General features: G+C 39.4%; 1 protein-coding gene across 1 annotated transcript in view; it reads left to right on the top strand.

Annotated features, from left to right (window-relative positions):
• PLCH1 (phospholipase C eta 1) overlaps positions 1–13,200 on the top strand; it is a 76,567-nt gene that overhangs the window by 52,809 nt on the left and 10,558 nt on the right. The window contains exons 10-14 of the mRNA XM_072959495.1: positions 1,462–1,553; positions 4,454–4,551; positions 7,297–7,476; positions 7,568–7,675; positions 8,731–8,855. Of these exons, the coding sequence (XP_072815596.1) occupies positions 1,462–1,553; positions 4,454–4,551; positions 7,297–7,476; positions 7,568–7,675; positions 8,731–8,855 (603 nt within the window). The remainder of the gene's footprint in view (positions 1–1,461; positions 1,554–4,453; positions 4,552–7,296; positions 7,477–7,567; positions 7,676–8,730; positions 8,856–13,200) is intronic.

Below are 13,200 nucleotides of genomic sequence, written 5' to 3'. Positions count from 1 at the left end.
TAATTCATTACTTATTTCTACTTTTTGCACTTTATATTTAAAAATACCTTAAAAAGACAGATTTTTATTGTAATACCTCAGATTACCAGTTATATGTGGAATTGGAGAATATTTCATTTCTTGATTACAACTACTCATTTAAATTATTTTCCAAAGTAAATCTTTTAGGAAGTACTTTAGCTACTATAGAATTATAATTTATGATATGTCAAGTCCTAAGAATGAATGTCCACAAGGCTATTTATAGATTATTTTAGTATCAATAGTATGTGGCTTACAGAATGACTTTCCATGCCATTTCATTTAATCATCACAAAAATACTAATCCTTTAGAATAAGTATTACTGCCCTGCCCTTTAAAAAATCACAGTAGGAAGCTTGAGAAGTTAGCCAATTTATCTGCTTGGTGAGAGGCCCGTCTGGAACATGAGATCATCAGATACTGGGTTCCCACACCATGGACACTGAGGTTCTTGAGGCATAAATAAGACCAGAGAAGTTTCCAGACTAAATTGGCACCTACTGTCAATACAATAGAGTTGAGTGTATTTATGCCAACACTGTAGCTTAATTTTTTATTTGTTGTGAATGAGAAAACTCTGGAAGCTGATGTGGTCCTGTGGTAACGTGGAGATGGAGTCCCTTTCCTTTTCTAAGCCATATTCCCCAGATGTCCAGGGTACTCTGTCTAGAAGTCCTCCCTTTGTTTGTAGAAGCTATGTTTTTGGTGGCCAGGTTTTCTTCAATTACTAGGGTCCCTCCCCATGATATGTATGGTTGAGATATGTGTTGCCAAATATTGGGGTGATCTCCATTATGGTAGGGACGAAACTGCTTGATTCCTAAGAGGATTTATGTCTATGAGCTGATCAGTCCAGAAGACACCAGATTACTCCTACAGTCTTTCAGCCTGAATCCTGTAGGTAACAATTTCCATTCTGCTCTAGAAATTAAAATGGGTCAAAATCTCAAAAGAACAAGTTGATTTGAATGGGTTTTGGTGCCCATATTGAAAAGCAGAAATAGTAGTTATTCATTTTAAAAAATTACTATTTTAAAAAAAATTATATCTACCTTTTATAAGTAAGTCAGTAGGAATAATGAGCTTCCTTTATAAGAGGAAATCCCTTAGAATCATTTAAATAGATACTACAACTTTGACCCTACCCCTCTTAGAAACCTTCAATGCATGACTAATAGTTTTTCTAAGATCTGCGTCTTGTGTGGTTTAAAAGTCAGTATTAGAGCATGAAACCCTCGGGTTCGCCTTAATATTTTAATATAACTTTGGCCATCGACATGCTTGTTATTGAGGCAAGCTGCAATATTTGGTCAATTTTTTTCCTCTGAGTTACTGTCCTTCTGTGTGTGTGTATTCTAAAGCCCATTTAATTCTCTGTACCTTGTGGATGTACTGGTTGCGGTGAGTCTGTATTAAGTTCACTCTGATTTTTCTGGCAGAAAACCACAAAATCACGGTCTAAATCCTGTAATACTGAAGACGAGGAGGACACACAGCAGAATCCTGGCAAGGAGACCAGTCAGCTGTGCAGGTAAGAAAGCTCTCCACATTTCTTGCTCAGACTCCCAGAGCCTCTCCATCCTCATCAGCGTGGCTGTTTTAGTTGTGTGTGTCCAGAAAATCAGATCACAAAGTGACATGCTCAGTGCGGGGGGCATGTGCAGATCAACTGGGTATGAGATGGTAATCCACGTAGGGGACTTGCTGCTTAGTGCCCAGTGAGCGCCTCGCGCTAGCTGTACCTGTTGTCAGGTGAAAGGTGTCGTCAGAGGAGAGGGAGGGGCCCTGTGCACTAGTACAGGGGGCTCTCACAGGAGACTGAGGAGAAGAGAGATGATAAGCACATGTTATGGGCCAGGGCTATGAAAGCAGCCAGGCTTTAAACTCTTGTTCTTTCAACTTTAGCATGGGGAGGGGTCACCTCTTCATTTGTATCTATTTCTTAGGGTCATTGTCAGGATTAAAGGAATTAAACTATTTAGCCAGATGAGCCCTACCCCAGTTAACTAAGTGTTCAAGAGTATTAGTTGCTATTTTCTTTACTTCTGCCAGCAGAATTCGGGATGAGTAAAATGACTGTAATTTTAGAACCTAAATTGTGACATAGGAGTTAATGTAGGACTTTCTGGCAGATGATGTACACAGTAAGTCTCACAAAAAATTGTAAATTACATCATTCGTAAATAGATAGATATACAAACACATGCACATGCATATACACACACCTGTGACTTTATCGAAAGACTGAAATTAAACGAAACTGGAAGCACACAGGTCCTATGGGAATGAATAACATTTAGTGTTGAATTAAATTTTAAATTTTAGCTTCACTTCAACAGAATGTCCATACATAAAATAGTAACTAATTATCAAGGGCCAAGGAGATGTGTGTAGTCTCTACACTTAACGTACAGAAAATTCAATATATAGTTACAGTAAAGGATATAAGAGAAAGAGAATTACCTTCCAGGAGACCTCTGCTGTGAATATTTGCAAATATAACTTTGAGAAAGGCTCAGCTCTGAATCATACAGCCAGGGAAGGGACAGTGTTTGAGGAAAGCCACGATAATCTTAATGCGTGCAAGTGAGACATCATTACAGGTATCACATGAAATTGTGTTGCATGCTGTTCTTAAGTCTATTAGAGATTTGCCGATAGTAATTGTCAAGGCCCAAGAACCTATGATGGTGTCCTTTTGAGACTTCAGTAAATGAATTCAATCCCAGGATAAGAATAAAAAAGCTAACTTTATGCAGAAGTTCTTTGTATTATAGAGTGTCTTCAGAGTTTTACTTGTAATTTCTAGGTATAACCTCACATTATAATCATTTGCCTTCATGAAATCAGATTTTCACCAATGGCTATAGAATTTATTAATTGTACAGTAAAGGAGGAACATGGGCTCTTCTAATTGATTTTTATAACTGTCTATGTATTCTTCCTTGGCAAAATGACTTGTTGATACATTTCTTAATTATTTTATTGAATGTGTTTAAGTATTAGTATGATAAGAATTTTTGTCTGATTTGTTCACTGTTTTATCTCCAATAGGTGCTCCATAAATATTCATTGATTGAATAAGTCTATTTGACCTCTCTAATTCCAGAACATTTCATCACACCAAAAATAAACTCTACCATAAGCAGCGACTTCCCGTCTTTCTCTCTCCCCCAGTCTCTGGCACCAACTAATACTCTGTCTCTACAGATTTGCCTTTTCTGGACATTAAATATAAATGGAATCCTACAATATTTGGCCTTTTTTGTCTGACTTCATAATGATTCCAAGATTCATCCATGTTGTAGAATGTATCACTGCTTCATTTCTTTTTATTGCTGAATAATATTCCATTGTATGAATATATTGCATTTTATTTATCCATTCATTCGTTGAAGGACATTTCGGTGGTTTTTATTTTTTTGGCTGTTATGAATAATGCTGCTATGAGCATTTATGTATAAGTTTTTATGTGGACAGACATTTTTCTTTCTCTTGGGTATATACTTAGAAGGGGAATTGCTGAGTCACATGGAAACTGTGTAATTTTTTGAGGGACTGCCAAACTATTGTGGCAAAGCAGTTATACCATTTCATATTCTCCAGCAATGTTTGAGCGTTCCAGTTTCTCCTCAGCCTTGCCAACACATCAACTCTACCTTTTTGGTTACAGCCATCCTAGCAGGTGTGTAGGTATCTCACTGTAGTTTTGATTTGCATTTCCCTAACGACTAATGCTGTTGAGCCTATTTCATATTCTGGTTGGTTGGTCATTTGTGTATTTTCTTTGGTGAGGATTGGCATTTTGGTGGTTAGTTGTTCCCCTAAAGGGTTGAAGTGTGTCTGTGAGGAGAATGTGATAGTCTGTGGAGAACTGTACTGTGGTAAAGAGTAGTGGTAGAATTCATAAAGCTGTAGAGGAGACCCTGGGAGTGCTTTATAGGACAGAGAGAGCAAAGAATGGCTGTTTTATGAAAGTTGAAGACTAGGAAAATCATAAAGAAGAAATAAAAATCACTTGGAATTACACCTCTAAAAGATAATGACTATGGAAAGTTTGGTGTATTTCTCTTAAGATATATAATTCTTGTGTCCCACAATACAATGAGTCTATTCCTTTTTAGTACAGGTTCTGCATTACTCCAGGTCGAAGTGGAGTGGTTCCCCAGTAAGCTCCGGTGTCACTCCATCATGGGGTAATGGTGGAAATTAAGCCCTTCACAATAGAACTCACAAATTCAGAAGAGATTCCTGGCAGAGCAGTGAATAAAACCGCATGAGTAGGGTGTTGTGGAGAGAATGCTGAACTAAAAATCACACTTGGGTTCTCATCCTGGCTCCATCAGGAGCAGGCAGGGAAGGCAGAGTAACTGAAAGCCCTAACCTCTTCCAGCTCTGAAATGTCATGAGTCTTGGGTGTGTATCTTACAGGCTGGGTCGCCGAAGGAAAACCATGAAGCTTTGTCGAGAACTCTCCGATTTGGTTGTGTACACAAACTCCGTGGCAGCCCAGGACATTGTGGATGATGGTAAGGGCTAAGTGCTTCTTCTGGCTAAACATTTTTGACCTTCCTTTGTCAATTATTAATTAGTCCTTTGTCAGTTTGATCATTGGCACACATTTTGGAACTGTGCAGAGTCCAGGAAACTGATGGCTGGCACAACACTTAGCTCCCACAGAGGGATTTATTGATTACTTTGGTTGCCTAATTGGCTAGAGAAATTTTCCCACAGGGCAAAGGAGGACCTTGTTATTATTAAAAAGACAAATGTATCAGAGCAAGGTCTTCCCAGTGTTTGAGCTCTGGAGACTTGACCTGGTTTGGGGGCCGGATCGCAGATGGCCATTCCAAGTACGAATGGCCTGAAGAAAGAAGAAATTAATTGGCTAAAATAACATCTTAAAATGCCCCCATGTTTTCTCATTGAAAATTTTGACCTTGGTGGAAACAATTTAATCCATAGATTGAAATCTTAACAGAAAGAACAGAAATTTCAGAAGCCTTGACTCTGTCACAGTTTTTCACCCATCAGTTGCCATATATGGAGTTGAGAAATTCTAGTCACGATTGTTCTGACCCTGACTTTCCTGTTTGCTGCTCTTTCTCTTTATCCTCTTCCCTCTTCATCTATATTTTGTTCAGTTACTGAATATTTATGAAAATAAACCACAGTCAGGTGGGTTTAAGTATAATTTTAATTTTAGCGGAAGCGAAATATAAATCAGAGCCTCCCATTTTCTCGTGTCTCAATGGAGGGAAGACATTGCGCTGAGTTTTACATCCTTACAGACCTCCACGATTCTTCCCTCAGATCTCTTTTTCCCCCTGTTTCTTTCTCTGCCTCCTCAGATTTTTCTTTCCTTTGGTGTTGATTTTTTCTTTAAATGGTGACAATTATTTAAAAAAATATAAATTAATTTCACATGTGAGAACATGAGAACTTGTAGGATTCTCAGCAAATGACTATCATTCTTATCATAATTGGCCAAGAATAAACTCAGAAAGTAGTTTAATGGAGTTAAAGGTATATTTGGTTTATAGAAATATAATTTCTAATACATGCCGTAGGAAATCAATCCTATTAGCTTAATGGAAAATAATGTTGAGTACCATTTAGTTCTTGAACTTCAGCTGTTTTGTCTTGTGTGTGTGTGTGTATGTATTTTACTTAGCCACAAAATGAGCAATAGATAATGAATGCATGGCTTATCTAATGCAAAGTAACTCAACTCTATTAATATACTAATTGACATGTGCATAATTAGCTAGGTCATCTTATTGAGAATGTTGTGCATAATTTATGTGGAGAGACAGAGAAAACAGTGGCACTGATTATTTCATCTGAATGAGGTTTGTCAAAAAGACTATTTTCTCCTATCATGTTCAAAGTATCCCTCATCCAGATCTATAAATCAGGTCATTTTTAGTATGCTTGAAACATGTAAACTATGCTAATAAGTTATGTCAGTAAGATGTATATGATAAGGAAAGAGTCTATATGAGGGAAATCATTGGATTAAAAACTGTAATTCTCTAATTTCTTTGCTCCCACTGTTCCACGTTCCAGCTCTAGAGTGTAATTGCTAGTCATTTATCTGTGATTAATACCTAAGGGTGTCCAACCCTGAGGACCACAGGGGCCCTGGGAGACTGTGTGTGCGAATAAACATGCACAATCTGGATACAATCCAGGTCCCGTTGGCCCAGCAAGGCTATAATTGAACTTGATTTCATGGGCCATGCCCCTCAGTCTTGGTTCAGACCCCCTCAACTTATCAGAGTCCACATTGGAATGAGAATGAGAATCTGGGCAAGTTTGGATCTTTATCTAGGCTGGTCTCTTCCAACAGGTCCAGGTGGAATTTGGGTGGTCATTCGAGGGTGGAGTATGGATGGCTGGTGAAGGGGTTGGAGTGATGGGGCACTACAGATGTAGAGCAAAAGATAGTGCTGGGGGAAAAGGGTAGGATATAAAATATTTGGAGGCTTTCTCCATCATGACCCTGTAATTTGTAGCTTCCTTGGTCCTGAATTAACCCTTTCTAGTGATGCTCCAAGCAGAAACTTTAATATAGGCTTCCTGTTCTTTCATCTCCCTTTATTTTTCCATTGTTTATAAACCTGGCTCGGTGGATAACTGTTCTTGTTTCTGAAACTTTTATTTCTTTATAATGTTCTTTTTCCATTATTATTCCTTTCTCCCAAATAGGTTTTGACTGATTTCACTATTCTATTCAAATTAATTAAAAAACCCAATTTTCCTGTTTTGGAATTGGCCTTTTCCCTTTAGTTTCTTGGACCCTGAATGCTATCAATCTATTTCATGTGTGTGCTTTTCAGATGAATGCCTTCAGGGAATGTCTCCCTTTTATCAGGATTGAGTTTCATAGTTTTATTTATCCATAGGTGTCTTGACCTTTGACAAAGATAGTCTTTTTGAATCACACCCTAGAAAATAATTTCCCTGTCTGCCCCCTCCATACTAGCCAGATAGATATGTATTAGTGAGATGATGGAATTCTTGGGGGAACACGGGACCCAGAAGTAGGCAGTTATCTGAGCAAGATGCGCAACTCTGATCTGGAATGGCAAACAGTCCCAAGAGTGGAATTTTATAGATCTTTCTTGCTCAGGCGCTGTGCCTGCTCTGGGTGAATTCACTCTCTTGCTCTGCTTCTTACTGTAATTGGACGTCATTATAAGGTCTTTTGTGATTGATGTTTTCTTTGCTACAGTTCTCACTTTTCTGTTTTCTTTATTAAAAATCGCCAGGAACCACAGGAAATGTGTTATCATTCAGCGAAACAAGAGCACATCAGGTGGTTCAGCAGAAATCAGAGCAGTTCATGATTTATAACCAAAAGCAGCTCACGAGGATTTATCCCTCCGCCTACCGCATCGATTCCAGTAACTTCAACCCGCTGCCCTACTGGAATGCAGGTTGCCAGCTAGGTGTGTATGCCTCAGCAGGGAGCCGTTCTCTTTGTGTCTTGACTCTGTGAGACCGTCTTGCCTAATTCTCTTCAACTTTGAACTTGCACAGTGGCGCTGAACTACCAGTCTGAAGGGCGAATGATGCAGTTAAATCGAGCCAAATTCAAGACGAATGGCAATTGCGGCTACGTCCTCAAACCCCAGCAGATGTGCAAAGGTGTGTGTTAATTTCATGGTCGTATCTCTGAATGCAAGAGACCTCTGTTGAAGGAGCTCTCTGGAAAATGTGTTGCCCCAGGGTTTTGCAGCATGATTTTTAAAAAAGAGATACATTAAGGTATCGGAATGTAAATGAAGGACTGGTCACAACTGTTTAATGTTTGGGTAGCATGCTGTTTAGTGTGTTCTCTTGTGACGTCATGCACTTAAAGAGGGACATGGGTAATAGCAGTGGATTGTCACCTGAAATCCAGTGGTCCAGCGTGATATTCGCTGGGCATTACTTACAAATTGAATGCTTTCAGAAACTTTCCAAGGGAGTGTGAGTCTGAGACCGGCTGGCAGAGTGATAATGCCACCTGAAATAATTTTATCACGCCCTTTTAGTCAGTTTATTCCAATTACAAAACACTGCTAACAACAAAAAAGACAATGCCGTGTTGAGATCCAAAAACATTTCCTTTGGGTTCTGCTCATTAAAATTTTTTTAAAGTTTTCAATTTGGATTTTTAAACAGTTCAGGTAAAGAAAAGCTGTTGACATATGTGTCTTCAGAATGTTAATGCTTTGCATGTTTTCTTGCTCTGCTGTTTACTTAATTTCAGCTCTTCTTTTCTGCTTGTTATATTCCCTCTATACTTGAGATAGTTTCGGTTAGAAAATTATGTGAATCTAACATAACCACTCCCCTTCTCTGTCTACTGTGGCATTCAAGTAGAATCTTCCTCTTCCCCCCTGCTGCAGTTGATAATTGCATCCCAGACACTTGCTTTAAATTGGCCCTTTCCTCTGGCCTTTGGGAGCATGCATTCTAACAAAAACATAGCTATAGAAACGCCAGCTGGCATTGCCTTCAGGCAAAAGCTGCACTGATGTTACATGATGATTTCTTTGCTTTAAGAAAACGGTAGTAATTCAGCATTTATTGTTTCTTTGTCCTTCAAGCTTAAGCTCTGTGTGTGTATGTGTGTGCGTGCGTGTGTGTGTGTGTGTGTGTGTGTGTTTTCCCCTGTGGCTGACCTTTGATTTTAACCTCTGCTTTATTTGGCTTAGGTACTTTCAACCCTTTCTCTGGTGATCCACTTCCTGCCAACCCCAAAAAGCAGCTCATCCTGAAAGTGATCAGTGGACAACAGCTCCCCAAACCTCCGGACTCTATGTTTGGAGACCGAGGCGAGGTAAACTGTGTATGACCAAGTGGTTAATTATATGATGATTTGACTGTGTTTGCATTTCATCTGAAATGTCTTGAGTGTTCTGTGTATGTGTTTGTGTATGTGTGTGTGTGTCTGTAAATGAGCGCTCACTGCCCTCAGCTCCTCAGATACTGACTGACTTGCTGGCAGAGCACACACAGTTCCTTCTGGAGTGCAGTGCATCACCTGTTTGCAAGGCATGAGTGCACACAATTGCAGACTGACACTGACAGTGCCAAATTGAGGTGCAAGGAACAATTTTGTTATTAATAGAAACATTGCTTAAGAGAACGTCTTAACCTCCTGTCCTCATTTCTCCTCCGCCGTGACCCTCATCTCGGCTGCACATCAGCCACCTGCTCCCTGGCCACACGCTGACTCTTCCCTTGCTGCACCTCGGAAGCATGATTTTCAAATGTCTGCCGCCGCCGTGACCTCAGCCTCCTGTCTGTCCGGAACTTTAATTCCATTATTCCTATTAACACCTGCTCTTGGCCTTTGGTTTCTCCTCCCTGCCATCCCCGTCTCCGTTCATGTCCTTCTTCTTGGGAGTGGACCCATCACTTCAGGCTCTTTGCCTCTCCCACTTGTTAAACTGTCCTTTCTGGACCTTGAGTGCCAGTGGGGAAACCATGCAGCTCTGCAGGGTGCCACCATAAACTCTTTGTCTCAAGTCTCAACTGACCCGCTCGTGATCCTACACTGCCATCCCAGCTCCACCTTGTCAGCCCTCTGTCCTGTTCTCCAAACTGGGGACTGTCAACCTCCTCTCTCCTCAAACATTTGTTTTCATCACTTTCTCGTCTTCAACAGACAGCACCGTGTCCCACTCCTCAGAAAGTAGGGGCTTTAGGTGGGACCATGTCACCCATCTCCATTGCCTCCAGCCTAACCCGAGCCACCATCATCTCTTGTCAGTTCTGCTGCAGTCACCTCCCCGCTCACTGGTCCCCCTGCGTCTGCTCTGTTCTCTCAGCAGCAAGAATAATTACCTTCATGTGACAATGAATATATGTACGTTCATGTATGACTGAAAAATTGTGCGCTACTCTGAAATTTGACACAACATTGTAAAATGACTGTAACTCAATAAAAAGAATGTTTAAAGAAAAAAGAATAATTACCTTGGCAATATCAGAAAACTTATCCTTACTTCTCTTTCCATTTTTCTTTTCAGTGTTCTCTGCAGAAAGGCTCACTTTCTGAACTTTTTATTTCGAAAAATTTCAAACCTCAGAAAAGTTGCAGGAATAATAAAATGAACACCATATCTCCAGCACCTAGAGTCACCAGTTAACTTACTACATTTTGTTATATTTGCTTTCTCTCTCTTTCATGTGTATCTGTGTATGTGTAAATATGCATACACACACACAAGTATACTTACACACACGAGAGGGAGAGATAAGCAGATGTAACAAAATTTAATTACACATGTATATAGATGCATTTGTTTTTCTTTGGAGAGTCTCTTGAGAGTAAGTTAACATCATGGCCCTTGATCCTTAAATATTTCAGCATTTATCTCTTTAGAACAAAGATGTTCTGCATAAACACAATATAGTCATTACATTCATGACATTTAATATTGGTGTGATTTTTTTTGCTTTTTTGCTTATTTAATTTTTTTTAACTCTTTTGATACTCAGAACTTAATTCATCTTTTAAAATTTTAAAATTTTTATTTCTCATACTATTTTGAAAGGTTACTTTTCAATTATTTCAAAATACTGGCTATGTTCCCTGTGCTGTGCAATACCTCCTTGAGCCTATCTTACACCCAGGAGTTAGTTGGTACAATAATATTATCTAATATAAAATCTATATTCAGTTTTCCCATACATCAGGTTGTTCCTACATCTTTTTTTTATTTTTTCCTCTTTTTAGATTCAGGATCTAATTAAGGATCACACATTGCTTTTAGTTGTCAATTTCTCTTTGGCCTTTTAAAATGTAGAACAGTTCTCCAGCTTTTATTTGGTTTTCATGATACTGACATTTAAAAAAATGTCCTTCAATTTGGATTTACCTGATTGCTTACTCATGATTGAGACCAGGGTAAACGTGTTTGGCAGGAATACTATGTGGGCATTGTGCGTCCTTCTCAGCGCACCGAATCAGAGGCCACGTTATGTCACTTTATCCCGGGATTGGTAACATTCCTTGGACGAGGGAATGTCTTCCAGATGTTTTTCATTGCATATGTATCTATCTTTGTAAAGCACAGCCTGTGGGGTTAGAGTAATCTTTTAAAGGTATAAGAAGTATCTTTCTTTTGTAACTAAAATAAAAAGGCACCCTCCTTATCTTGGCCTATGAGGTTCTCTGTCTGGAGATTTTAACTTTTTTTTGAGCCATAGAACCCCTTTGGTGTCTGATGAGTCCTTTGGACCCCTTCTCAAAATAATGTTTTTAAATACACAAAATAAAATAGATAGGGCTACACAGGAAATCAATTACGTTGAAATTCACTTATCAACGTATTGAAAACAATTTGTGATGTACGAGGACATGTGTCTACGAATGCAGTAAACAGCAGGATCTAGAGATGGGTCGAGTGACTATTAGGATTTGGAAGTTGGGATGAGTATAGGCGATACATGGAGATTTCTCCAGCGATCATAGTGTGGCCTGGAAGCGTCTGTGACTTCTGTCCGACACGGGATCATAGCACTAATATTTACTGTTTGTGCTGTAGTCAGAGGCTAATAAAAATACAGTTTTTTTCCCCTATCTGGGAACTCTGAATTCTCAGCCTGTGATCTCTCACATTGTTCATATTCTGATGAAATAAGATTTTCTTCCTGCTCCTAATCAGAAAATTGATTGTCATCTTTAGTTTTCCCCTTTTCTCTACTCTCCCCATCTCCTCACTTATCATCTCCTGGACATTCTGTCTCCCGTATCTCTTCCCAGTCTTGCTTCACCACCCAGTTGCATCCTTCTAGCCCATAGCCTAGGTTACCGTCTGGTGAAGCGGACACTGCTCCTTCAGGTTTACAGATGAGACACCTGAAGCACAGGGTTACACCACCTGCCCGAGTCCAGCACAGGAGCCAAGTGTTGAAGCAACAAGTTATTCTTCAAGCCTGTGACATCCTAACTTCCTTTTAAATTAAGCCTCTTAAATTCCTTAAGAACAGAATTCATATTTGTTAGTTGCCCCCCAGAATCCAAGATCCCCAATGGCAACAATTTTACCACGGGGTTCTGTGCTAAGGAAAGACTTTTAGCATAAAAGTATTAGCTGAAAATGAGTATAATTTAACTGTGGTTTACTTAGTAAACAAAAAAAATGTGTATCCCCCTGTCTCAAAATGTTTTTCCATCATACCTCTGGCTCTTATTCCCTGAAACTGTCTTCTCCTTACTTTCCAAGCTTCTGAAAATGTTTCCCCGGACTTCATGACTCTCTTTTCTGGGTCCTTTAGGAGGTTATTCCTTCATTGCACATTATCCAGAACTGGCGCGGTGAAGGAGCGCTGACAGATGACCAACAAAGCGGGACCCCTCCCCTTAGACTAGAGGGGATGCGGGGTAGGCAGGGGGTCGGCAGGGGCAGGGGGAGAGGAGCCAAACACATTTTTTCTTTAGATTGCTTTTTAATCTTTTAATTTTTAAATACTTTGAAATTTACATCATAGTACACAGTTGATTCAACCACATTAAAGTGCACAAATCAAATGTGAATGATGTGATTAACTATTATGTAACCCAGAGCAAGACAGAACATATCCAGAACCCCCAGAAGGCTTCCATCTGCCCTCCTAGTAGATACCTACTCCTAACCCCCCACCCTCTTTGAAAACCAGCCCCTGTCATGATAGATTAATTCAATCTGTGCTCAAACTTCCTCTAAATGGACTCTGACAGTATGTACTCTTTCTGTGTCTGGCTTGTTCAACATCATGTCTGTGCAGCAGAACTTTGTTACTTTTTCATTGTTGTATAGTACTCATTAAATAAATATTCCAAAATTTATCCATCCTACTCTTGATAGACATTTAGGTTGTTTCAGTGTGTGACTATTATGAATTCACCTCCTCTGAGCATTTGTGCACAGACAGAAGCTCTCATTTCCGTTGGATATATACCCTGAACTAGAGTTGTAAGTTCGTCAGGGGACGTTTATATAGCATTAGTAGACATTGGCAAATAAAAATGTATTCTTTTCTTTCTGTCTCATCTATCTGAACCTGTTGTACCTAGTACAATTTCTCTTTCTTAGTAAGCACCTAATTAAATGGGTTGCAGTTGATATGTGGACATTTTGGCAAATATTTTAAAATTAACATGGGCAGAGACGTGTCAGTTGTAGTAATATTCT

This window comes from Vicugna pacos, chromosome 1, assembly GCF_048564905.1.
Source record: "Vicugna pacos chromosome 1, VicPac4, whole genome shotgun sequence".
In the NCBI taxonomy this organism is placed as follows: Eukaryota; Metazoa; Chordata; class Mammalia; order Artiodactyla; family Camelidae; genus Vicugna; species Vicugna pacos.
The sequence above is the reverse complement of the archived record's forward strand: the minus strand, read 5'-3'. Positions and strand labels throughout refer to the sequence as shown.